Consider the following 26301-nt stretch of genomic DNA (forward strand, 5'->3'; position numbering starts at 1 on the left):
TTTTTCTCCCGCAACCTGAACTCATTTCCCTTGGCCTCGGTGACTTGGCACCGTAGGTATTCCAATTGGGCCTTGTGTTCTCCTACTAAATGTACTCTCTCTTGGTTCAAAGCCTGTAAAGCTACTAATAACTTCTCCCCTGCAAGAGCCTTATCCTGGATCTCCAGGGCTGACTCCCTTAACTCGACTGCCTGTGCTGCAATGAGCCTGTCCAAGAGCTGGACCTGCTTTTTAAAGCACATCAGCCAAACTGCCTTCTCTAAGGACTTCTTGTGTTCCTTTCCCTCTGTCCACTTAGCTGCTGCATCTATCGGATGCCCAGCCCTTAACAGAGTGGTGATCCACTTCTTGGTGATATTCACCTTGCTAAACACATAATCAGAAATCCTTTCCTCCATCACGGTTCGCTCATCCGAACCACTGTCTACTGCATCGCAACCTTGTTGCTGGTGTCCTGCCACGGTCGCCATTTCTGTAGGGGGTGGCGTGTGTGGTGGTGTTTGGCGCGTGCGTGCGCCCAGTCAGTTATGCCCCTGACTGTTTTGTGAGCGGTTCGAATCGCTCCCATGCCCCTGGGTTCTAGACACCGGACTTAGGTACAAGGCAGCGGTACAGAGAAGACTCGAGTAGACAGGTGGTTGGATGTAAATAAAAACCAAGATTTTATTGAAGAGGAAAAACTTGATACAATCTCATGGGAAAAATTACTAGTGTACACTTCTGCAGGCAAAAATACAAATAATAATAATAATAATAATATACTTACACAGGGAATGGGGAACACATGGCACATTGAGGGAAAACAACTATCTTAACAATCCCCTTATCCTTATCCCACCCCCTATACCTAACTAGATTAAGCTATGAGGGGTCAGAACTTCATGCTCACCAATCAAAAGGTTTGTTAGACTCAAAAACAGCGGTTGGGTTCGGGGTTCGCTCTTGGTGCTCCCTGGAGCTTGTCGTCATCACGTGGCCTCCAGGCGCTGCAAGGCGTTGTCCAGGTTTGAGTACCCCAAAGTTAAAGTCTCTGTTTGGGTACTTTACCTTGCAGGGATGATTCTCCGTCGACAGCCGCCAGATTGAGTTGGTGTGCAGTTATTCGAAGGTCGGCTGAGGCTGAAGGCCCGATAATTCGAAGCCTCCCCTCAGTTCGTCTCCTCAGTTGGTCTTCTTCAGTCGATCTTCTTCAGGTGATCTTCCCTCCTCCCCTCATCGCGTCCCACCTCGCCTGGCCTGAATTGTCCATGTCTGCCCAACCCGGTGCCGGGGCTAGTTCCAGATGGTGTGGGAAAAGGGCACAGGCAAAGGCCAGGGGATAGGTGCGGGACGGGGCAAGAGCAGCAGCCATGAGGGCGAGGGGCCGAAGAGCAGCACCAGCACACCAACCAACACCGAACACGAACACCCGACTCGAACCCCACTACTTGCTACCCGAGGGGGTCTTCAATTATACCTTCATCGAAAACCCTTATCTGCATGCCAAATCAGGTTAGTCCTTTGTTTTAATCTTGGCGGTGTAGGAACGGAGGTTCCTATCTGAATAAGGTATTCGACTCGATGAATCAAATCAACAGGTTTTAATGAACAACGAAGTTAACAGGGAAACTATAGGAGAAACGGTACACAGGTCTAATCAGCTTGCTGGGCACTCGACGACGACTGGAAGATTCTGGAAGCTAACGTCATGACGTCATCGCGTTCTTCGCGCCACTGGTGGTCACGTGATCGGCGTCATGACGTCATCACGTGGAGTGCAGGAAAACACAATACAGTACAGTTAACAGGCAGTTTAAAGGTGCAGTCCGCGGCTGCACTACACTGTAGTTAAAGGGATTATTACTAATTGTTCTGAGACCCTTGGTGGCTCCGCCACAGGCGCCCCCCCCAGAATCCACTTTAACGGACATTGTCAACCGAATAGGAGGTTTAATGATCCTGGCCGAACGGCGACGAAACTCAGGCAGCGGAAACGGGGCGTTAGTAGAAGAACCAGTGCCGGATTGCGGCAGAAGCGGCGTCTCGGGCGAGGCAGAAACGGTAGTCAGAGGTGCAGGCGCGTCTGAGGCCGAATTGGGCTGTTCGATGGTGGGCTGGTGCACGGCTGGTCTGGCGGCCAATGGCGGTCGGCCGTGGCGAGGCGGTTGGGCAGCCACGACAGGCTCACTCCGATCTAGGTGGGCTGGTTTGAGCCGGTTGATAGAGATGGCATCGGACTTTCCACCGACTTCGACTGTGAAAAACTTTTCCCCTGATGAGATGACACGAAAAGGTTCGGTATACGGCGGCTTGAGCGGGTCTCTGTGACTGTCCTGTCGAATAAAGACATAGTCCGAACTCATGAGTTCTGTCGGGACGTGAGGCCTCTGCAGGTCATGCTGCGAGTTTGGGATGGGCAGGAAATTCCTAGTCGCCTCCTGATGTAGCAGGAGCTGTTGAGCTGCAGACCATGGTTCGGTGTGTGGAGGGAGAAAGTCACCTGGCACTCTGAGTGTCTGGCCATAAACCAGCTCAGCCGATGAAGACTGAAGATCCTCCTTTGGGGCTGTCCGGAGGCCCAGCATCACCCATGGGAGCCTGTCCACCCAGTTGGGTCCCCTCAAGCTTGCACGGAGGGATGCTTTGAGAGACCGATGGAACCTTTCGCACAGACCATTCGCCTGCGGATGGTACGCGGTGGTACGGTGCAGCTTGGTACCCAGGCCTTGTGCCACTGCGTTCCACAGCTCTGATGTGAATTGCGGACCGCGGTCTGAGGAGATGTCCGATGGCACCCCGAACTGAGCCACCCACGACGAAAGAAATGCCCTGGCGACGTCTGCTGCAGTGGTAGCGGCCAAGGGAATCGCCTCTGGCCACCTGGTGGTCCGGTCTACCACCGTCAGGAGGTGTGTGAATCCACGTGACCCGGGAAGGGGACCTACTAAATCCACATGAACGTGGTTGAAACGGCGCTCAGGCACCGGGAAGTTGCCCACCGGAGCCTTGACGTGATGGTGGACTTTGGATTTTTGACAATCGACGCAATTGTTTGTCCAGTCCCGGGCGTCCAAATGCATGCCTTTCCAAACAAATTTGCGGGACATTAGCCGTTGAGAAGCCCGCATCCCCGGGTGAGATAACCCGTGGATTGCCTGGAATACTTTCTTGCGCCATTCGACCGGCACAATGGGCCGGGGCACTCCCATGGATGTGTCGCACAAGAGCGTGGTTCCTGCCGCTTGAAACGGCACGTCTGCAACCTGCCAACTGGAAGGTGTGGTCCTAAATGCTTGTACCTCTGGGTCTGCCAGTTGATCCTCAGCCAGTCCGACGAAATCGATGCCCAGGTGGACTGCCTGGACTGGAACCCGGGAAAGGCAGTCTGCCACGAGATTCTCCTTGCCTGACACGTGCCGCAAATCCGTTGTGAATTCGGATATAAACGTGAGGTGGCGCTGCTGCCGAGCTGACCAAGGTTCCGCCGTTTTGGCCATGGCGAAGGTGAGCAGCTTGTGGTCCACGAATGCAGTGAACGGATGGCCTTCTAGAAGGAAACGGAAATGCCGGATGGCCAAAACCAGGGCTAGCAACTCTCTGTCAAAAGTGCTATACTTTCGCTCGTTCTTGCGCAGTTGGCGGCTGAAAAAGGCTAACGGCTGCCAACCCCCTTCGACCCACTGCTCTTGAACTGCTCCGATGGCATAGTCGGAGGCATCCGTAGTGAGGGCAACAGTCGCGCCCGGGAGTGGGTGTGCTAGCATAGTTGCATCCGCCAACGCCGCCTTGGTATCGCGGAACGCCTGGTCCATTTGCGGTGTCCAAGTGAGAACATCCTTGCCCGACTTTCCTTTTAATGCTTCGTACAGAGGTTGCATTAACTGGGCCGCCTTGGGGATGAAACGATGATAAAAATTTACCATCCCCAAGAACTCTTGCAGGGGTTTGACTGTGTGAGGCTGCGGAATGCGGTAACTGCCTCTACCTTGGTGGCTAGCGGGACGGCGCTTTCTGGGGTAATCCTGTGTCCCAGGAAATCAATACTGGATACTCCAAACGTGCATTTGGCCGGATTGACAATAAGGCCGTGTTGGCTGAGCCGGGCGAAAAGTGTACGTAAATGGGCCATGTGAGCTGTCGTATCCTTGCTGGCTATTAGGATGTCATCCAAATATACAAAAATGAAGGGCAGGTCCCGTAAGACAGAGTCCATCAACCGCTGGAATGCTTGAGCTGCGTTTTTCAGACTGAATGGCATGCGGAGGAACTCGAAAAGGCTGAACGGAGTGATGACTGCCGTTTTGGGGACGTCTGGAGGGTGCACCGGAACTTGGTGATATCCACGAACGAGATCCACTTTAGAAAATATAGAGTTGCCAGCCAGATGTGCCAAAAAATCTTGGATGTGGGGAATAGGATACCTGTCCGGTGTCGTGGCGTCGTTTAAGCGTCTGTAATCCCCGCAAGGTCGCCATCCGCCGCCTGGTTTGGGTACTATATGCAGTGGGGAGGACCAAGGGCTGTCCGAACGCCGGATGATCCCGAGGCGCTCCATGGTCTGGAACTCAGCCTTTGTGGCTGCCAGCTTGCCGGCTTCTAATCGCCGCGCCCGAGCGTAAACGGGTGCTCCGGTCATGGAGATATGGTGCTCCACCCCGTGCCGTGTGCCTGCAGCCAAAAAAGTAGGCCCGGTGAGCTCCGGGAATTCGCCGAGCAGGCGCGTAAACCCATCTTGCGACGGAACCGCACAGGCCACCGACCAGGACACGGTGGTGCTGCGGTGGCAGGGCACTGCGTGGAAAGTGGACGCATTAATGAGTCGGCAGTGTTGGACGTCGACCAGCAGACCGTTGGCACAGAAAAAATCAGCCCCCAGGATGGCCTGTGAGACCTTAGCTGTAATAAAGTCGCAGACAAAACGCTGACCGGCGAAGGTTAAGTTTACCGTCCGTTTACCAAACGTACGCATGGCAGCGCCGTTTATTGCCACGAGGGAAGGCCCCTGGCCGCCGGATAGTAGGTCCAGCTTTGAAGCTGGCAGGATGCTGCACTGTGAACCAGTGTCGCACAGGAATCGTCGGCCCGTAACAGAATCCGTAATGTAAATGAGTTTGCCCGCTGAGCCCGCCGCCATAGCTAACTTGCCGTGCTTTTCTGACCTTGTCGTCCATCCGGGAGGATGCGGGCTTGTTGGATTTTTTTTTTCTTGAGGGAAACTGCAAGGAGGCCGGCAGCATCGAGCTTTGGCACCAAAACGGGCGTGGTACGCGCACCATCCTGCTGGGGGAGGGCTGGGCTTCGCTCGCATGGGGGAAAGGCGCCTCGTGGCTGCACAACATTGCTGAGTAACAGTAAATATCTTGTCTGCCTCTGCAGCGAGTTCAGCACCGTCTGTGATGGCAGTGTTGGCCAAGGCTGCCTGAACCGGTTCGGGTAGCTGGCAGAGGAAAAGCTGACGGAATTAAAAACATTGGGGTTCCGCGCCCAACAGCGTGAGCATTTGACTCATCAGCTCTGACGGTTTTGAGTCCCCGAGGCCGGGCATGGAAATAAGCTTGCGTGCCCGCTCTGACTTATTAAGATCAAATACCTGTAGCAAACGGGCTTTAAGCGCTTCGTACTTGCCCTCCTCCGGTGGGCTTCCAAGGATGCTGATGACCCGCGAGGCCGTGGCACTGTCGAGAGCGGCAACCACATAATAATAACGGGTCGAATCCGCTGTGACCTCCCGGAGAGCGAACTGTGCTTTTGCCTGGAAAAACCATACTGCTGGCTGCTGTTCCCAGAACTGCGGCAGTTTAAGGGCGACGGCGTTCATGTTCATCCTCGACGAGATCGGGGTCACCAATGTAGGAACGAAGGTTCCTATCTGAATAAGGTATTTGACTCGATGAATCAAATCAACAGGTTTTAATGAACAACGAAGTTAACAGGGAAACTACGGGAGAAACGGTACACAGGTCTAATCAGCTTGCTGGGCACTCGACGATGACTGGAAGATTCTGGAAGCTGACGTCATGACGTCATCGCGTTCTTCGCGCCACTGGTGGTCACGTGATCGGCATCATGACGTCATCACATGGAGTGCAGGAAAACACAATACAGTACAGTTAACAGGCAGTTTAAAGGTGCAGTCCGCAGCTGCACTACACTGTAGTTAAAGGAATTATTACTAATTGTTCTGAGACCCTTGGTGGCTCCGCCACAGTGGGCTATTTTAAATAATAGTAGCAATCCATATTAACTGGTTTTGGATGGCCGGTAATCACATCTACCAGCCCGATAATTGACTTGTATTGTCCTGAAAGTTCCTTGATGGGCCTTGTCCGACCTCGATGGCTCGGTTAATCTGTTTCCGATAATATATGCAGACTGCTAGATGGCCTTAACTATAGGCCTAAACTGAATTTAGATTTGCCTCCAATTCGGTCTAATGCATAATTCAGAGTCCTGTCTGGTTCCAAAATACAAAGTCTCTCTTCACAGAAGCCTGCAGCTTGGTTTCAATTTCTCCAAGCTGTCTGCATTGCAGAGTCCATTTTAAAATCTCACAGGCTTGCTGCCACGAGGCACGGACGCCATTTTGGGTACCCTTTTTGATTTTAAACAGTCCACGCAGGGTCCCGTTTATTAATAACAGCCTTTGGGGAAATGCAGAAATTTTGCAAATCTTACATACCCTCCCAGGGTATTCCGGGAGCATTTCTCCTGCATTCATTTGTCTGAGGAGCATTGTTTGCGCAGGCTGCGCTTCAGCAAGGGGGTGGTCACTGAGCTCTGCCACCTGCTGCAACCAGATCTGCAACCTCAACTGAGGACCAGGACGTCTCTGTCGGTGGCAGTGAAGGTGACAGTGGCACTGAATTTTTATGCCAGCGGCTCCTTTCAAGCATCTACTGGGGACATCGCCAATATCTCCCAGTTCGCTGTCCATTGCTGTATCCGGGAGGTGACAAGTGCCCTGTATAAAAGGAGACGCCAGTACATCTCTTTCCTCATGACCTGGGCCAAACTGTATGAACGCGCATGTGGCTTTGCTAGGATAGCGGGCTTCCCCATGGTGCAGGGCACCATTGACTGCACGCATGTGGCATTGCAGGCACCGCATGAAAATGCAGAGGTATTCCGAAACCGCAAAGGCTACCACTCCTTAAATGACCACAGACAGCTCATACTCGCCGTCAATGCCCGCTATCCTGGCAGCAGCCACGATGCTTTCATCCTGAGCCAGACTGGTTCGCCAGACCTTTTCCAGGCACCGCATGCCCCAAGTGGATGGCTCCTCGGGGTCAAGGGTTATCCACTCTGCACCTGGCTGATGACACCGCTCTGTAACCCCAACACCCCTGCCGAGCTGCGGTATATTGAGAGCCATATTGCCACCAGGAACATAATTGAGCAGACGATCGGTGTGCTCAAGCAATGGTTCCGCTGTATGGACCACTCAGGAGGAGCCCTGCAGTACTCTCCTGAGCGAGTCTCCCTCTTCATAGTTGTGTGCTGCATGCTTCACAACCTGGCAATCCTGAGGACCCAGCCAATGCCACCAGAGGAGGAGGAGAAGGTTGAGGAGGATGATCAGCAGCAGCACCAAGGTGGGAGGGAGGCGCACAATGTTGCCACTGCAAGGGCCGTCTGTCAATGGCTGATAACAAGCCGCTTCTAGGCCCCTACTCAGAAGATGGCTTCTGGCACGGAGAACAACATCATGGAAAGCAACCCGCACCCCATATTGCCAGCCAAAGTTGGAATGATTCCAAAGGCCAAAAATGTAAATTTAGAATACAACAACTTTTTTCTTTAACAAACTCTGTGTGTGTCATTTATTCAGGAGAAACAATTAGAAACAAACACAACAAATCATGAATTAACAGAACTCACAAGCTGGAGAAAAATGCCAAAACAGTAAACAAATGTAATCACACGAATCTCGACCGTTACTACAAACATTCCCACCATTTATTTAGACCTCCTACTGCTTGGCCTTCGAGAGTGATCTCCATCCCCTGCGCACTTCCCCCCTTCCCACCCTACTTCTCCTCCATAATGGGGCCCCAGTGGCTGCAGCAAGGCTGGTGGAAGGCTGCTGAATGTCAGATGCAGAGACTACAGTTGGCCTTGAAGGACGCCCTCAACCAGCTCTGGGCCTGGAGGGCCTGGCTGCAGACTGCACCAACTCTGCATGGGCGGCAGCAGTCTGGGCTGGCTGTGTTGCAGGTGGTGGCAAGTGCAATGGGGAAGTGACGGTGGTGGGAGCAGGAATGCTGTCATCCTGAGAGAGGACAGCACCTTCCTGCTCAATCGACACACTGGCACCCCCACGGGGAAGTACCTCAGCATCCGGAGCAATCTGCTCGAGCACAGATTGTTGGCCTTCTGCAGCACCGTGAGAGCCCGAGGCAATGTGGCCGACCCAGCGACGACGGCAGCAGTCAGTGCTTGCGTTACATCAATCTGAGACTGCATGAGAGCAGCCTGAGATTGGATGGCAGCAACCAGTGACTGAATTGCAGCACTAAGCCGTTGCTTTGCATCGACCTGTGCTGCAGCGGAGTGCTGCACACTCCTTGCCAGTCCATCAATGTTTTCGGGCACCCTTGCCATTGCACCCATGAGCTCAATGTGCATGCTCAAGGCCTGGCTATTCATTTCCATGATGACGCGCTCCTCCTCTGCGCCCAATGCAGCAGGACTCTCTTCCCTACCCGCCCTCTGGGGAGATGGCCCCTGCGCTTCCCTACTCCCATGGCATTGCTGCAGCCTGCTGGGTCCTGGAGCTTGGTCCGCATCAAACCCTTCCCCCCTGCTCCCCTCCAGGGAAGGCGTGGTCCCAGTGTGGCCATGGACTCCCTCGGGAGTCGCAGGTGGTGAGACTGCAGCTTCCACTTCCTCCTCGCCTGGGCCGTCACTCCCACTGGTTGGTTGAGGGACAGGCTGGTCAGCTGGTGGTTCATTATCTGAAAGTAGGAAGGTACAAGAGTGGCTTTAGTGTCAGGACAGGGGGGCAGTAAGGGAGCAAGGACTGGAGACATTTAGTAAGTTGGATTGAAAGTGTGAAAGGCTGGTGTTGTGAGTGGTATGTGGAATGGGAGAGGAGAGAAAGCTGATGAACTTACCATTGCTGTCCCCAAGTGGGTTACCCTCTCCAGCGGCCACGGCACCTATCACCTGGCTGGCAATGATCCTGTGGACGCACGCCTCCAAATCGCTGAGGGTCTGCAGCTCAGCCGGTCCTCCACCCATCCATTGCTGCTGGCACCTGTTATGAGATAGCTTGGCCTGCAAGAAAAAGGACGGCATCTGAGTGAATGTGCAGCCATGTGCTTGCCTGATGCGCCTCCCATAGTTGAATAGCCCTTAATGTATGCAAGGTTTGGAATGTGCATGTGTGTTTTATGAGATGGCCATAAGTCTTGGATGAGTGTTGGGCATTTGGGGTTTTTAAACCATCTGGGCACAGAGTGAAGTTGAGATGGAGGGATGTAGAGGTATTGAAAAGCAGTCACTCACCCTGACCACCCGAGTGAGGTCGTTGAACTTCTTCCGACATTGGGTGTGGGTCCTGGGCACCAGGCTCCTGGAGGACACATGCTGAGTCACCTCCCTCCAGACTCTTCTGTATTCGCGTGGCAATGGCCTCCTGCCACTCTGTGGGTAGAGTACTGATCTTTGGTGCTCCACTGCACCAACCAGAGCCACCAAGGCCCGGTTGCTGAAGTGCTGAGCTCTTTCCCAGGGCCTCTCCATTGTTCTTTCCAGCAGAATTGATGTACAGGTCTTCCCAGGCCGAGATTCAAGGCTGCAATGAGCAGGGTGTGGCTGGAGAGCAAGATCGACCCTCCCCTTTAAGAACTGGCTGGCGCCAGTCTGTCTGTGTTCCATAGCTAACTGACATCACCTGAGCTTCACCAGCGCTCTGACATAGTGCCTCGTTCCTCGGTGTTAGCACCTTAAGACAGGTATGTAGCACCTGATTTAGCGCTCAAATCAACTCCAGGGTGATAGAGGCCAAGTTTGCAGTCGGAGACGATAATTAGCGCCAGGCGCTAAACTTTGCACCCGGCCGATAATTGCGCCCCAAACGGGGCAATACTGAATTTCTCTCCCAATGAGTTCCTCGCCCATTTTCCATCCTCGCCTGCCCCAGTACTGAAAATCGGGCAGTATATCCACTTTTTATTTCAGGAAAGAAGCATATGCTCACTTTCCAGCCACTGGAAATAGTGGAATCTGCTTCTTCCACCAGCTTTGTTTTAATCAGCAAACATTGCCCGGCCCCTTTCCCCTCAGAGCATGCCCCAAGTGCTGCTGCTAATGGAAGGGTTCCCTGTCTCTGCATACTTTACACAGGAATTCTTGCAATAACTGTATGCAGAGGTAATAGGGTTACCAACTCTGGTTCGACCTATTCCTGGAGATTTTATCAACTGACCTCCCTCGTCCAGTCGTCCTGCCTAGTCAAACAGCCTTTTTCCCCCATCACCAATATTTTTATAGCTAATAAACTAAAATTTTCACAAAATTTTAATGCCCCTATGATTTTTGTCCCGGATTACTTGCAGCAGTGTACAGGAGATTAATCTTTAATTCCTGGAGACACCAGGCCAATCCTGGAGGGCTGGCAACCGTAAGAGGCAGGGATCGATAGCTGAAGATGAAGAGGCCTAGTCTATGAACTGCAGCATTCAGGGAGGGCAGGAAGGGCAGCGGTGCTCAGTCCCATTGCATTAATAACAGCAATTGTCTCAGAGCAGCACTAAAGGGAGAGGGGAGGGGAAAAAATGGACGGCAGAGAAGGAAAAAAAGAACCTGGGAGTGGCATTTTAGGGATGTGGGAGGAAAGAGGTGGAATGGGGAGGGAGAGTGCCAGCATAAACTATGGGTGGGGCAATAGTACCATATGAACTGAGGGGGTTGGCGGATGAAAAGATTGCCAGCTTAAACTGGATTGGAAAAGAAGCAGAGTGCCAGGTTGAATTGAGGGAGAAGAGTGTCAGTATGAGCTGGCATGGTTGGAGAAGGACTCTCTGTGAAAGAGTGGAGAAGTTGAGACAATTTTTGAATAAATAATGGTCTGTTTGGTCTGTTGAAAATCCCCTCCCTTTTTTTTCAATTTTCAATTGTGAAATAAAAATGTTGATGGCTTTTCGTCAGAACCTATCAATTGTGAAGTTTAACTGCTTAAAATTAATTAGAATTCATCATTTTTTATGTAAAAATTCAGAATTTTCCAGGGCAGTATGCCTCAGGTGCGACCGCCCCCCCCAGAATTGTGCCAACAATTTTGTGCCTTCAGGTTTGATTTCCCCCTTTGGGCCTCCATGTACTTATGTTTTTTTCCAGTACGTGATGGAATGTTGGGTACTTAGGTTACAATGTTTATGTAATTACTTGTTTTTACATCACAGGCTCATAATCAGGGCTGTTTTTGAATTGTCACCATTTTTTTGATGCTGCTGATCAGCTTTGGTTAGTTTTCTACATTGGCGTGTATACCCTTCGGGTTGCTGCCTTTGAAATTGGGCGGAACTCGTCTCTCCTCCCGTCTAAATGCAGCACCCTCATGGTCTATTTGGTTGATGATTCTGCACTCAAGAATCAGCCCTGCAGCCTCTTAACAGCTTTTGGATCAGTTCACTTCTCCATAACCAGTGACGCATTTGATGAATTTTGCCATACTCCTACTTCTGATATATTTTACTGCAAAATGCTTAAAAATGTACCAAATGAAGTGTCAGAAATGGGAAGGACCCATCTAGATAGTGAATGGTATATTGTGTGGCAGAGTCTGGGAGCATGCTTCTCACCCCAAGAAAATCATTTTTGATACATTGTTTGGTGAAATTTACAGCACTTTACAATATACCCACTTTTCAAATTACCACTAAATCTTACTGTGCTGTAAAAGACACCAAATGAAGTGTCAAAAATTGAAAATTTTCGAGGGAAGCATGCACCAAACCCCTAAAGTGTATACTTTTAAAATAGCTAATACACCATTGACTGCCAATGCCCATGAAATCATATCCAGTCTTCAGGAGAGAAGGGGAGAACATTGTGGAAACAATCTACAGGGGAGTTATCCCTGGTGTCCTGGCCAATATTTATCCCTCAACCAACATAACAAAAAAAACAAATTATCTGGTCATTATCACATTGCTGTTTGTGGGACCTTGCTGTGCGCAAATTGGCTGCCGCATTTCCCACATTATAACAGTGACTCCACTTCAAAAGTACTTCATTGACTGTAAAGCGCTTTGACACGTCCAGTGGTCATGAAAGGCGCTATATAAATGCAAGTCTTTCTTTACAGTTGTTAAAGGTAAAGTTAATAACCTGAGCAGCAGCAATAACCTCTGAGCATCTAATGACAGAAAACTGGTGAAGCAATAAATGATTCCACACCATATTCATTTTGTTTGAATTTGTTCTACCAAATATAGTTAGTATTTTATTATTATTAGCAAGAGCTAAATATAGGATTGCAAAACAAATGTTAAAATAACAAGATAGACATTTTATTCCTAATTCTTCGAAATATATATTTCCTTAAGGGAGAGCTTTAGCTTAGGTATAAATAAATGATTGGTAACCAATTAATTGTGTCCCAGATACTTTTTTAACAATTAGATTGTAAATATTCCCATTACCAGGTTCCTCCATGGGGTTATGTATGAATACCATTTCAGCAGTGACACAGTGGTATAGTTGTGACCTTGGCCATGATATGTTTACTTCTTATCATTGATGTCATTTTGTAGATCACTGAGAATTTACTGTTTTAGTTGATACATGGTAGAAACTGAGAAAAAAAAACAACTCATGATTGGTGTGTAAACATAAGATGCAAGTATGTTCCAAGAGGGTCTTCTTGGTAAAACTGGACTCAACAAGGAGTAAGTACTTACCACGATTTCAGATTTCCAGCATCCGCAGTATTTTGCTTTTGTAGTTATCACTAATGTTCCCTTTAAAATAACACAATGATAAATAAGCCATTTATTATAAATTAGAAATTAATTCTAATTTACATTTCATTACTACACATAAATAAAAGGATACTGTCTATTCTCTGTTTATTCTGTTTATCCTTATAAAGGCCGTGGTTGAGCTGAGCGAGGCTCATGGTACTCTGGCGTCTGAAACTCAGTTGCTATCAACAGCAACAGCTGCAGATCCTATGTTTTACCCAGCTTGGCATAAAGCTCATACATTGGACAAGGTCAGCCCTAATTTAAACCTAATGAGCAACAGTTCAGGCGATAGTAACAGTCAGATCGGGACAACAGTTTCTGTTGAGAAAGATGTAAAGAAACCCGCAGTAGGCCACAGTTCAGCTGCATTGGAAGTGGATGTTAATGAAGCTAGTTCAGCTGCAGCTCTATCGCAGGTCAGTGAAGATTTAAATGTTTGCACAAAGAATTCTGTACTTCTTGCAGACCAGCTTGACCATAATATCATGCACCTCATTGTCATGCTCAATGATGTATCTAAAAGAGTTTTGTGCATGGTGACAGTAAACTGCATTTTTCGCTTGTTACCAATTAGGAATTTATTAGTAAGGCAGATAGAAAACTCTCTGATGTGTTCCCTGATGGCTCATAGGATAACCGCAACACATGGCGTGGTACTGAGCCATACAAATAAAAAAGGCCAGAAATTTAACCCCTGGTTTGTGCTAAATTAGCTGATCTCAGTTTAGGGCTGCAGGACAGGGAGGGTGAAAGCCGACTGGTGTTCCTGCTCCGGGTGGCTATCTAGTGGCTCCAGTTGAAAAGTGCACATAGATGTTGTCAGGTGAGGACAAGATCAGGTTGGGCTGTGATGGCCCTCATGGTTAAATAAGCTGCTGACAATTAAGCCTAGCTTTTCTGATCGTCGAGCAGAAGTAAATGGGTTGACATTGATGTTAAAATAATGCTGGCCAGAAAATCTAGACTGGGCTGTCTAGGCTCAGAAAGGAGAAAATAACGCTTGGGCAAGGAAGTGGAGGGTTATAGGTGCCCACTAAGCTTCAGGAGTCACTGGCTTCAGTAAGGGGGAAAAAATTGGTGGGGGGAAACTCCCTGTTACTCTTCCCTTGATGACAAAAAAATACAATGTTAATTCTCCACCTCCTATAGATATATTCATTCCATTTTTTAGTGATTCCAATCTAAAAGATATCAACCTAAACAGATCAGTAAAGAGAAAGGCTATTTTGCTTTCGAATAAACAACTGCAGTCTGCTACATGCTGTCTTCATGTACTTGCACAAAATGCTTCACTAAGGATAACAGTGTTTGCATTGTTTAATGTAATTGCTTTCTCACCACTCTGCACAGTTGTGCATTAACTAAAAATCTTCAAAAGGTCAGTTATGAACAAAAGTGCAGACCCAGTGTATCTTATTTTCTCACAGGGTCTAGCGCTCTTCATGTCAGTTTTGGTTTTGACGATCGTACTTCGCCACCTTTGGAATCAGATTCAGTACATGATTTTTTCTTTACTGGGTAGGAGGAATATTTTTTAAATATGGTATCTTAAAGACACAAAGTAGTTTCTCATACTCTCACCTGTTTAAAGAGTTATAACCAATATATTCTAATATTACTGCAGCAATTTTTTTGGATAAAACTTTTTAAAAGTTCCTCCACTGTTACCTACCTAAGTCACACTTCCTCCAGCTATGAGAATGGGACTGTCCAGGCTGTCCCCCTTACTATTTCTGCTTTCAATATGGCCCTACAATTGACTAACAGAAACTCTACATCACAGGGTCTGATTGGCACTACCAAATATTTCTTCCTAATCTTGAAATCATGAGATAATGAGAGGAGATGAGAATGAACTTATGACTGTCTGGATTAGAAACCTACTTCTCCACCACTAAAACTGTTGAACTGCTGCAGTACAGAATATGGGTTTAATTGCAAAGATTCAGGGTTTAAGTTGTCATTCGCTGACTACTGCTGCTTTTTAATTTCTTGCTAAATACTTTTCTTTCCATATTTGCCAAACCATTACAGAGAGACTTCTTGCAAATGGCATGCTAATGAATAATCTAACTGCTGAGGTTTAGCTAATTTAATTTCCCCATAAATTGACTGAGTTACTAAAATTCTGTTGCTGAGCTTAAACCCTGAAGATAAATCATCATTCCAATTTGCATTTGTGAGAGTGAGAAACTACTTTTATGTGGCATATAAAGCAATCCCAAAAATTAATGAGTGAGCGGTGGAATAAAGTCCTAAAGATCTTTTCTGGATGAAAAAGTGTTTTCTTTTTCAAAAATGCATCATTTTATAATCAGTGTTACTTATGAGATTCACATGAATTCAGAACTTTTCTCACATGAGCATGAGTCACTAATTTGCCCATTAATTTTGATAAATATAGAACATCAAAAAAATTAGATTTATAAATCATACTAAAAACGGATTACCATGAAAACACACTGATAGCACAGTAGGGTGAAGGCTAACTGCAAGCTTTTGTTCTTTCTCTTCATGCTTGAAAAACTTTCTATAGGTAACACTTTTTCTATTATTTTAGAGTAAGACTTCCTCTATTTTCTTCCTATCTGTCTTTAACCTCTGCTGGCCATGCAACAACTTCAGCTGAAGTGGGTAGGTGGGTAAGCAGACAAGTTCCTCCCAATGCTTTGCCTATGGTGCTCCAAACTCTCTCAGAAAAGATATATAAGGGCAGCCTATGAATGATAATCCCAGGGTGCATTTATATCACAGGTTTAGCACAGGTGTGACCCTTTTTCATCTGCACGCATATTAAAAGAAGTTAGGGAAGATATAGTAGAAGCACTCTTACATATATATAAAAATTGATTCAAAAAGGGAATATTGTCAGCAGACTAGCAGACAGCTAATGATATTCCTATATTTAAAAAGGGAGATAGAACAAGTTCAGGGAACTATTGACCAATTGGCTTAACATCGGTGGTAGGAAAGATAATGAAATCTTAAATCAAAGATGTAATAGAAAAACATCTAGAAACTGAAAATATAATAGAGTAGTCAGCATGGATTTCAAAAGGGAAGGTCATGCTTGACCAGCCTTATTGAATTATTTGAAGAAGTAATAGAAAGAGTAGACAAGGGTAATGTAGTAAATGTAATATATTTGGATTTTCAAAAGGCCTTTGATAAGGCATAGTAGACTCATGACTAAGGTCAGAGCATGTGGGCTCAGGGGACAGAAACTAGAATGGATAGCAAGCTGGCTACAAAACAGTGAACAGAGAATAGGGGTTAAGGATAGCTACTCAGACTGACAAAAGGTGGAAAGTGGTGTTCCACAAGGTGCTGGGACCACTGTTGTTCACAATTTACATTATCAATATGGACTCAGGAATCAGAAGTACAATTTCAAAATTTGCATATAACACCAAATTGGAGAAATAGTGCACCAAAATACAAGAGGACATTAATAAACTTGCAGAATGGGTGTGTAATTGGCAAATTAGTTTCAATATAGATAAGTGTGAGGTGGTGCATTTTGGTAGGAAGAATAAGGAGGCCACACGCTGCTTGGATAATAAGTCTAAATGTGGTAGCGGAAAAAAGAGATCTACGGTTATAGATTCACAAATCACTAAAAGTAGCAACGCAAGTTAATAAGGCCATAAAAAACCCACAAGCTCCAAGATTGTAATCTCTGGATTACTCCCGGTGCCACGTGCTAGTGAATATAGAAATAGGAGGATAGAGCAAATGAATGCGTGGCTAAAGAGTTGGTGCAGAGGGAGGGCTTTAGTTTCCTGGATCACTGGGTCTGTTTCTGGGGAAGGTGGGACCTGTACAAGTCGGACGGGTTGCACCTGAACCGGAACGGGACCAACATCCTTGCATGGAGGTTTGCTATTGCTGTTGGGGGGGGGGGGGGGGTTTAAACTAACTTGGCAGGGGGATGGGATACGGAGTGGAGCTATAGTAGGGGATGATGCACAGCCAAATATAGAGGAAAAAACAAGTCAGTCTGGAAGGCAGAGCAAATACATAATGGCACAAGGGCGTATGGCAAGGCTGGATGGCATTTATTTTAATGCAAGGAGTCTTGCGAGTAAGGCAGATGAATTGAAGGTGTTGATGAACACATGGGAGTATGATATTGTTACTACCGCAGAGACATGGTTGAGGGAGGGGCAGGACTGGCAGCTCAATATTCCGGGGTACAGAATCTTCAGGCGAGGCAGAGGGGGGTGTAAAAGAGGAGGGGGTGTCGCAATATTAATCTAGGATTCAATTACTGCTGTAAGGAGGGATGATATCTTAGCAGGTTCCTCTAATGAGGCCATATGGGTAGAACTTAAAAACAAAAAGGGGCAAGCACTTTGCTGGGAGTGTACTGTAGGGGGCGATAGAAGAACAGATATGTAGGCAAATCTCAGAGAAGTGTAGAAATAATAGGGTAATAATGGTAGGGGATTTCAACTTCCCCAATATTAACTGGGATAGTCAGAGTGTGAAAGGCTTAGAGGATGCGGAATTCTTAAAGTGCATCCAGGAGAGCTTTTTGAGCCAGCATGTAGAAAGTTCTACAAGAGAGGTGGCGGTACTGGCCCTAATTCTAGGGAATGTAGCCGGGCAAGTGGTAGAAGTGTCAGTAGGAGAGCATTTTGGTGACAGTGACCATAATTCGGTGAGATTTAAGGTAGTCATGGAAAAGGACAAAGATGGACCGGAAATAAAGTTTCTAAATTGGGAAAAGCCCGATTTTAATATGATAAGGCAGGATCTGGCCAAAATGGATTGGGATTTGCTACTTGTAGGAAAATCCACATCAGAGCAGTGGGAGTCTTTCAGAAAGGAAATAGAGAGAGTACAACACTAACGTGTTCCTGTAAAGGTCAAGGGTGGGACCAACAAGCCTAGGGAACCATGGATGTCAAGGGATATACAAGAATGGATTAGGAAAACAAGGGAGGCTTTTGGCAGATACAAAGGACTAAAAACAGTGAAAGCCCTAGAGGAGTATAGAAAGTACAGGGGGTACTTAAAAAGAAATTAGGAGAGCAAAGAGGGGGCATGAAAAAACACTGGCGGGCAAAATAAAGGAAAATCCCAAGGTGTTTTATAAGTATATTCAGGGCAAGAGGATAACCAGGGAAAGAGTAGGGCCCATTAGGGACCAAAGTGGCAATCTGTGTGTAGAGCCAGAAGATGTAGGTGAGGTTTTAAATGAATATTTTGCATCTGTGTTCACTATGGAGAAGGACGATGTAGGCATAGAAATCAGGCAGGGGGATTGTGATATACTTGAGCAAATTAGCATTGAGAGGGAGGAGGTACTAGCGGTTTTAGCGGGCTTAAAAGTGGATAAATCCCCAGGCCCAGATGAGATGTATCCCAGGCTGCTGTGTGAGGCAAGGGAAGAGATTGCAGGGGCTCTGACACAAATTTTCAGAACCTCTCTGGCCACAGGGGAGGTGCCAGAGGACTGGAGGACAGCTAATGTTGTACCATTATTCAAGAAGTGTAGTAGGGATAAACCAGGGAATTACAGGCCAGTGAGCCTAACATCAGTGGTAGGGAAATTCTTGGAAAAAATACTGAGGGACAGAATTAGTCTCCACTTGGAGAGGCAAGGATAAATCAAGTATAGTCAGCATGGCTTTGTCAGGGGGAGATCATGTCTAACCAATTTGATTGAATTTTTCGAGGGGGTGACTAGGTGTGTGGATGAGGGTAGTGCAGTTGATGTAGTCTGCATGGACTTCAGTAAGGCTTTTGACAAAGTCCCACATGGGAGACAGGTCAAGAAGGTAAGAGCCCATGGGATCCAGGGCAATTTGGCACATTGGATCAAAAATTAGCTTAGTGGCAGGAGGCAGAGGGTGATGGTCGAAGGTTGTTTTTGTGACTGGAAGCCTGTGTCCAATGGTGTACCGCAGGGATTGGTGCTGGGTCCCTTGCTGTTTGTAGTGTACATTAATGATTTAGATATGAATGTAGGAGGTATGATCAGTAAGTTCGCAGATGCCACGAAAATTGGTGGAGTGGTAAATAGCGAGGAGGGAAGCCTCAGGCTACAGGATGATATAGACGGGTTAGTCAGATGGGCAGAACAGTGGCAAATGGAATTTAACCCCGAAAAGTTTGGGATGATGCATTTTGGGAGGACTAACAAGGCAAGGGAATACACAATGAATGGTAGGACCCTAGGAAGGACAGAGGATCAGAGGGACCTTGGTGTGCATGTACATAGATCCCTGAAGGCAGCAGGACATGTAGATAAAGTGGTTAAGAAGGCATATGGGATACTTGCCTTCATTAGCTGAGGTATAGAATATAAGAGCAGGGAGGTTATGATGGAGCTGTACAAAACGTTAGTTAGGCCACAGCTGGAATACTGTGTGCAGTTCTGGTCACCACACTGTAGGAAGGATGTGATTGCATTAGAGAGGTTGCAGAGGAGATTCACCAGGATGTTACCTGGGCTGGAGCATTTCAACTATGAAGAAAGACTGGACAGGCTGGGGTTGTTTTCCTTAGAGCAGAGAAGGCTGAGGGGGGACCTGATTGAGGTATAGAAAGGAACTTTTCCCCTTAGTAGAGGGGTCAATAACTAGGGGGCATAGTTTCAAGGTGAGGGGCAGGAGGTTTAGAGGGGATTTGAGGAAAAACTTTTTCACCCAGAGGGTTGTTGGAATCTGGAACTCACTGCCTGAAAGGGTGGTAGAGGCAGGAACCCTCTCAACATTCAAGAAGCATTTAGATGAGCACTTGAAACTCCATAGCATACAAGGCTATGGACCAAGTGCTGGAAAATGGGTTTAGAATAGATAGGGCTTGATGGCCAGCGCAGACACGATGGGCCGAAGGGCCTCTTTCTGTGCTGTATAACTCTATGACTCTAAGCACTGGAGTTCATTTCTAGAGGGATATAATTGAAAGGCAGAGAAGTTATGTTAAACGTGTAGAGAACCTTGGTTAGACCACACTTGGAGTACTTTGCACAGTTCTGTTTTCCATATTATAAAAAGTATATAAAGGCACTAGAAAAGGTGTAAAAAAAGATTCACAAGGATGATACCAGAACTGAGAGGATATACTTATCAGGAAAGGCTCTTTTCTTTGCAACATAGAAGGCTGAAGGATGACTTAATAGAGGTCTTTTAGATAATGAAAGGGTTTGATAGGGGAGGTATAGAGAAAATATTTCCTCTTGTGGGGAGTCCAAAACTAGAGGTCATAAATGTAAGATAATCACTAATAAATCCAATAGGGTATTCAGGAGAAGGTTCTTTGCCCAAAGAGTGGTAAAAACGTGGAACGCGCTGCAACTAAGAATAGTTGAGATGAATAGTATAGATGCATTTAAGGGGAAGCTAGATAAGCAGATGAGGGAAAAAAGAAGTATCTGCTGATAGGGTTAGATGAAGAGGAGTGGGAGGAGGCTCGTGTGGAGCATAAATGCCGGCATAAACCAGTTGGGCTGAATGACCTGTTTCTGTGCTGTAGACGCAATCCAACTCTATGAAATGCCAATGCTAAACCGGTGCAGTGTACGTCATGTATCAAGGTCTGACCTGATTCCAAAGCAAAATGAAGTGAGATTCACTCCTCCAGGGAATCTCGCTGTGCTTTGCTCTCCTGTTAGCTTGAGTTCTGACTCTAAATGCAGGCTGCATTTACACTATAACTGTAGTATCATTGCAAAGTGAAACTGTTTCATAACAGCACTGCAGTTCTCATGTAAACATACCCTCGGATTGTTTCTGTGGGGAAGTGCCTGTCCTGAACTTGATACTTCCTCATAGATCAAGTATGTGGGAATCACTGATACAAACTCACCTCTCTGTGGGTAGCGGGTTAGTGTTCCAACATGCTGCACCATCATGCTGTCTGCCATCCTGCGGATAATTTACTTGAAAGGTTTTATTTGGGAGATAGGGTAGTACAATAGATTGGATGCTGGCTTTTCACCTCTAGCTGCTACTTTCAGTAGCGAACACTATCAATAAAGAAAATCCTTTTTCTGATCCTTAAAGCCTTTAGGACTTTGGTATTTTTGGATGAACTGGTCTAATAGCAGTTACGTGTTTCAGAGATTAGTCGTTTGCTTAAAGAGCTGTTGTGCTTCATCTTTTTGTCAAATACTGTACAACTTTACCTGCATAATTCTAATAACACTTTCAGGATAATTGCTACAAGTTGCATTTTCCTTTTGTTTCATATGACAAAGCTTTCTATCAAAGTATGTTGACAAACAGTGATATGTTCTTTTTAAATTCTCTAACACAAGGAACTTAAAAGAGCCATAAGTATGTTGATGTTGAAAATTTCACTTTGAAGCTGACCAAGTGTGTTAAAATGTATGAAAAATTCACAACAAACCAATCACAGGCTAAAATGCGAACCTGTTCAGCATATTATTGGGAAATGCCATAATAATAGTCAATTATCCAATAATTATATAACAATGTTTGTCTGAGATGTACTTTGACAGAGGCAATGTTAATTGTAGCAAGATTGTGTAAATTGCCTGATTATAATATGTTTGTGTCACTGAACTCACAGTGTGATTCTAAATTGAATAATAGCTCAATAACAGTATCTTTAACAAGGATGTATAATATTATGTGACCTTATGACAAGTTTGATTTTTCATCCCATTGAACGCCACCATATCCTGATCAATATCTTTAACTGCAAATACTGATCCATCTTCATTAAGTATTATCAGAAGCTCCATTCCCTATTCTAAGCTCTGTGCTTTTGAATCATTTGTGGATGGTTTAACTGTCTGATCCAATGAGTATGTCTGCAGTGCTTCTTGTTATTACTGCCAAAAATCTGTTGCACTGAAAACGACAGAAACATTCAGAGACACAAGACACTGTGCTAACAAATAATCACAGATTGTTAGTAAAAAATTGATTGTTCCGCAGACAGATGTCCATTACCAAGACTGAGTCACAAGGGTATGTTAGAGTAAAAGCAATAGGATGCGCCAATTAACATAGTGGCACAAAGCTGGGGAGATGACTCAGAAAGAATTGTCTAAGAAAATGCAGTATCAATAAGAGAAAACATGATCACCTGATTTGAGAATTGCAAGCTAATCAGTCAAAGGGCAGCACAATTCCAGCCGTGAAATAACTTCTTGAAAACACATCAATATCTGAAGTTTAGGTATATTATTACATCAGACCTGTCAACTCCCAGCTGCAGGAGCAACTCCAACAAGTAGAACATAATTTAGTTTGTATCTTACATTACATTAAAACCCTGCATTGGATTGTCTGAGAAGCAGCCATGGAGCAGAACACATCTGTTACTATTCTCCTCCTCTATTGGATCAGCAAGATATTGTCATTCCTTGACATCAACACAGATTGTCAACATTTCCAAAAGTTTCATTTCTCCTTGCTTAATTTTTGTCCTACTTTTCTCTGACTGTTTTCTTCCCTCCTTTCCTCTCCTGAAGATGGTGATTTGTTCTGGAGTATGGTTCCATGAGGTCTAGGGGTACTCTAGCACCTCACTATCAAAATTCTTCATAATTTAAAAAATCTTTATTAAATATACTCTTAGCTATTGCTGCGCCAATGTAAAGAGTCCCAGCATCTCATGTCTCTGGTCCTAACTATGGTTTTCCTATCCTCGGCATCATCCTGCTGAATCAATGATCTGCACTCTCTATGGCATTCGTGTCCTTGATTATCTTTCAATTAAATGTATATTTCCATTCCTGTGTTTATTTCTCCCAAAATGTATTACCTTGCACTCATCCACATTAACTGTCTGTCCATTCCACTAACATGTCTATATCTTCCTGGAGTCATTTACAGTCCTCACTGTTTGCCAAACCTGCTACTTTTCTGCATTCAGCAGATTTTGAGATTGTGTTCCCTATGCCCAAATCCAAATAATCTATATAGACCAAGAACAAAAGTGAAACCAACACTGAACGCTGGAGTACACCACTTTCAACCCTTCTCCAGTCTGAGTGAGCAATATCCATTTACCCTAACTATTTATTCCCTGTACATCTGACAATGTTCTATCCATGCTGTTACATTTCCTCTTATACCATACACCTGAATTTTTCTAACATGCCTCTTATGAGATACCTTATTGAACACTTTCTGAAAATTCATATACACTACATCTACTACATCCCCTTTATCTATACAATCAGTGACGTATTAAAAGCTCTATTAAAGTTGTCGAACACCACTTCCCTTTAACTGCCTGGCTGTCCTTGATTAACCCATGCATTTCTAAATGTGCACTAATTTTACCTCAGATGACGTGTTTCTTTCCCTAACCCAAGGGCTCTGAGGTCAATTGTCCATACCACACTGCTACCTGCGCTGCCTGGAGTAGCTAGAGCAGCACAATGGTGGGATTGAACATTCAATCCCCTTTGTCTGAGTGGCTCCGTTACTCACTGGAAAACCTCAGAGCCACAGGGGGAGCACCAAAGCATTGCTGATGAAGTCACAAAACACAATGGGTGAAATTGTGTGGTGTTATATCAATATAGGAATAACTTGACTTGTTCACATGAAATCTTTCTGTTTGGTATTTTGAATGATTTAAGACTTTTTGTAAATAGTGGACAAAGGAATTCCATAGGAACAATATGTTCGTCCCGCATAGTGCAATTTCACTGTAAAATAACGAGCTCTTGTTAAAAGAGGTGGAAAAGTTCCTCCATTTAAAGCACTATATCTAAATATGAATTATATAATAAGCTGACCATGTCATAGCAATTCCCAATCTATAACTGCTAAAGCATTGCCCCTTTGGCCAGTCAGTTTAACGTCGGTGGTGGGGAAGCTTTTAGAAACAATAATCTAGGAAAAAATGAACAGCCACTTGGATCCATTTTGCTCGGAAGAATGAGGAGAGACAATACACACTAAATGGTACAATTTTAAAGGGGGTACAAGAAGAGAGAGACCTGGGGGTGTTTGTGCACAAACCTTTGAAGGTGCCAGGACAGGTTAACAAAGCAGTTAATAAAGCATATGGGATCCTGGGCTTTATAAATAGAGGCATACAGTACAAAACAACAACAACAACTTGTATTTATATAGTGCCTTTAACATAGTAAAATGTCTCATGGGCTTCACAAGAGTGTCATAAAACAAAATTTGACACCGAGCCACATAAGGAGACATTAAGGCAGGTGAGGTAGGTTTTGAGGAGCATCTTAAAGGAGGAAAGAGAGGTAGAGAGGCAGAGAGGTTTAGGGAGGGAATTCCAGAGCTTAGGGCCTTGGCAGCTGAAGGCACGGCCACCAATGATTGTGCGATTAAAATAAGGGATGCTCAAGAGGCCAGAATTAGAGGAGCGCAGATCCAAAAGCCAGGAAGTTATGCAAAACCTATATAAAACACTAGTTCGGCCCCAGCTGGAGTATTCTGTCCCATTCTGAGCACCACACTTTAGGAAGGATGTGAAGGCTTTGGAGTGGGTACAAAACAGATTTACTGGAATGGTTCCAGGGATGAGGGATTACAGTTACGTGGATAGACCAGAGAATCTGGGGTTGTTCTCCTTAAAGCAGAAAAGGCTAAGAGATTTGATAGAGGTGTTTAAAATCATGAAGGATTTAGATAGAGTAAATAAAGAGAAACTGTTTCCAATGGCTGAAGGGTGGATAACCAGAGGGCACAGATTTAAGGTGACTGGCAAAACTTTTTTACGAGTGGTTAGGATTTGGAATGCACTGCCTGATAGGGTGGTGAATACAGATTCAATAGTAGCCTTGAAAAGGGAATTAGATAAATACTTGAAGGAGAAAAAATGCAGGGATATGGTGAAAGAGAGGGGAAGTGGGACTAACTATTGCTCTTCGAAAGAGCCGGCGCAGACTCGATGGGCCGAATGGCCTCCTTCCGTGCTGTACTATTTTATGATTCTATGATTCTTTGGAGAGCAGAGCATACACCTTAGGTAATATTCTATCACCATCATCTTCAAATGCAGTCTCCAGCCTTCAAAGATGCCGCCAAGCAGTGGCTGTTTGCTGACTGGAGCATGTTAGATGGGGAGAGGAGAACACAGGAGTTTTTGCCAACTGGGAACGGACCACGAAGAACTGACCTCGAGCTCAACTTTGTTACTTGTCGAGGGGTCTGCGGATTACAGCTTAAATATTTGAAAGGTGTGCGAAACTGGGCAGAAATGAAAGCAGGAATCGAAAAAATAGTACGTTTAAGTCAATCGTTTTTCTAAGAAAATTGTGGCAGGGAATAACTAGAATTTTTGTAGTGAGGTTAAGTTCGCCACGGAACGTTTAATCTTAAGGAGAGGGATATCTGGATATGTCTACCTTATGCCATTGAAACACCGTGTATATATGCACACGTTCTGAGTAGCTCTGACATAAGCGAGGGGACATTCTTTGCTCAGGGGCAGGTACATGGATATACGTGTGATTCAAACATCCCAAAACTCCCCGTACCTAATGCACCTTGCTCATATACCGGTTATCCAAAGCCTCTGGTATAGACTAGGCTTCGTGCTGAATGAACCTGTACTGGTTTGTCAGATCGAAAGGGTTGTGACTGGTGCGGCGGGAGAAGCGCCGGGAAAGGTTATCAAAATACAATGCTCCAGGGAAGCTTTTAGTGTCATGTTTGAAAGTAACTGAGCGTCTTTGTGTTTTCCTCTTCCTTCTAGACTGGTTCTGAAAATTCTGCTCCAGTCCAAACTGAAGATCAAAGCGGCGGTGAAGCCAAGAGCGGTGAGGCAGCTCGCCACGTGTTCTCCTTCTCCTGGTTAAACTCACAGGCTAAATAGAAAAGTCAAACACACCCGATAAAGTCAAAGAGAAGCATTAATTGTAAAAAATAATCTGATATCTGGACTTCTACTCAACTTTTGAAACTTTTGATCTTTGTACTTGTAGATTTGAGGATTGCTTATTTCACCCTGTGTCCTTACTGAAACTGCCTGGGTTAATTTCATTGCAGACGGCGTAGTTCAGAGATGAAGGAGCTGCAAACGATTAGACATTCTGATGGACTGATGGGCAATTCTGGTAACGTTTTGGATCATTTCCAGCAAACTGTGACGGCCGCAAATTTTAACTTTTTTAATGTTAACCCTTAACTCGGATCCCGCCATTAGTGAGACGGCGATGTGAGGGGGTGGGGGGAAGCTTATGACAAAAAACGTGTAACATGAGAGTGACGGTTTGTATTTTCAATAAAAAGTGTTCTGTGTGCTTTAATATTTCAAATGAACGCACTGCGTCTTGTCTTATCGTCTTCTTGTAACTATAATCTGACCAGCAGGCGGCTTGAGGGGTTCTCGCGTTCTCGTTTCATTGATAAAAACCCCACATTGTTTCTACCACACAACT

General features: G+C 45.6%; 1 protein-coding gene across 8 annotated transcripts in view; it reads left to right on the forward strand.

Moving 5' to 3' along the window:
* The window catches only part of trim55a (tripartite motif containing 55a), a 176301-nt gene extending 150119 nt beyond the window's left edge, over positions 1–26182 (forward strand). For 2 of the 8 annotated variants that reach the window (XM_085993061.1, XM_085993062.1), the window contains exons 9-10: positions 13079–13369; positions 25617–26182. In XM_085993061.1, the coding sequence (XP_085849187.1) occupies positions 13079–13369; positions 25617–25736 (411 nt within the window). In that variant the 3' untranslated portion in view covers positions 25737–26182. Of the gene's footprint in view, positions 1–13078; positions 13370–14380; positions 14472–25616 lie in introns of all 8 variants that reach the window. The other 6 variants (XR_015079012.1, XM_085993064.1, XM_085993063.1 and 3 more) reach the window with 6 other exon arrangements.
* The last annotated feature ends 119 nt before the right edge of the window (positions 26183–26301 follow it).

Source organism: Somniosus microcephalus, chromosome 7, assembly GCF_052327205.1.
Source record: "Somniosus microcephalus isolate GS21.2 chromosome 7, FLI_Smic_1.0, whole genome shotgun sequence".
NCBI classification, from domain to species: Eukaryota; Metazoa; Chordata; class Chondrichthyes; order Squaliformes; family Somniosidae; genus Somniosus; species Somniosus microcephalus.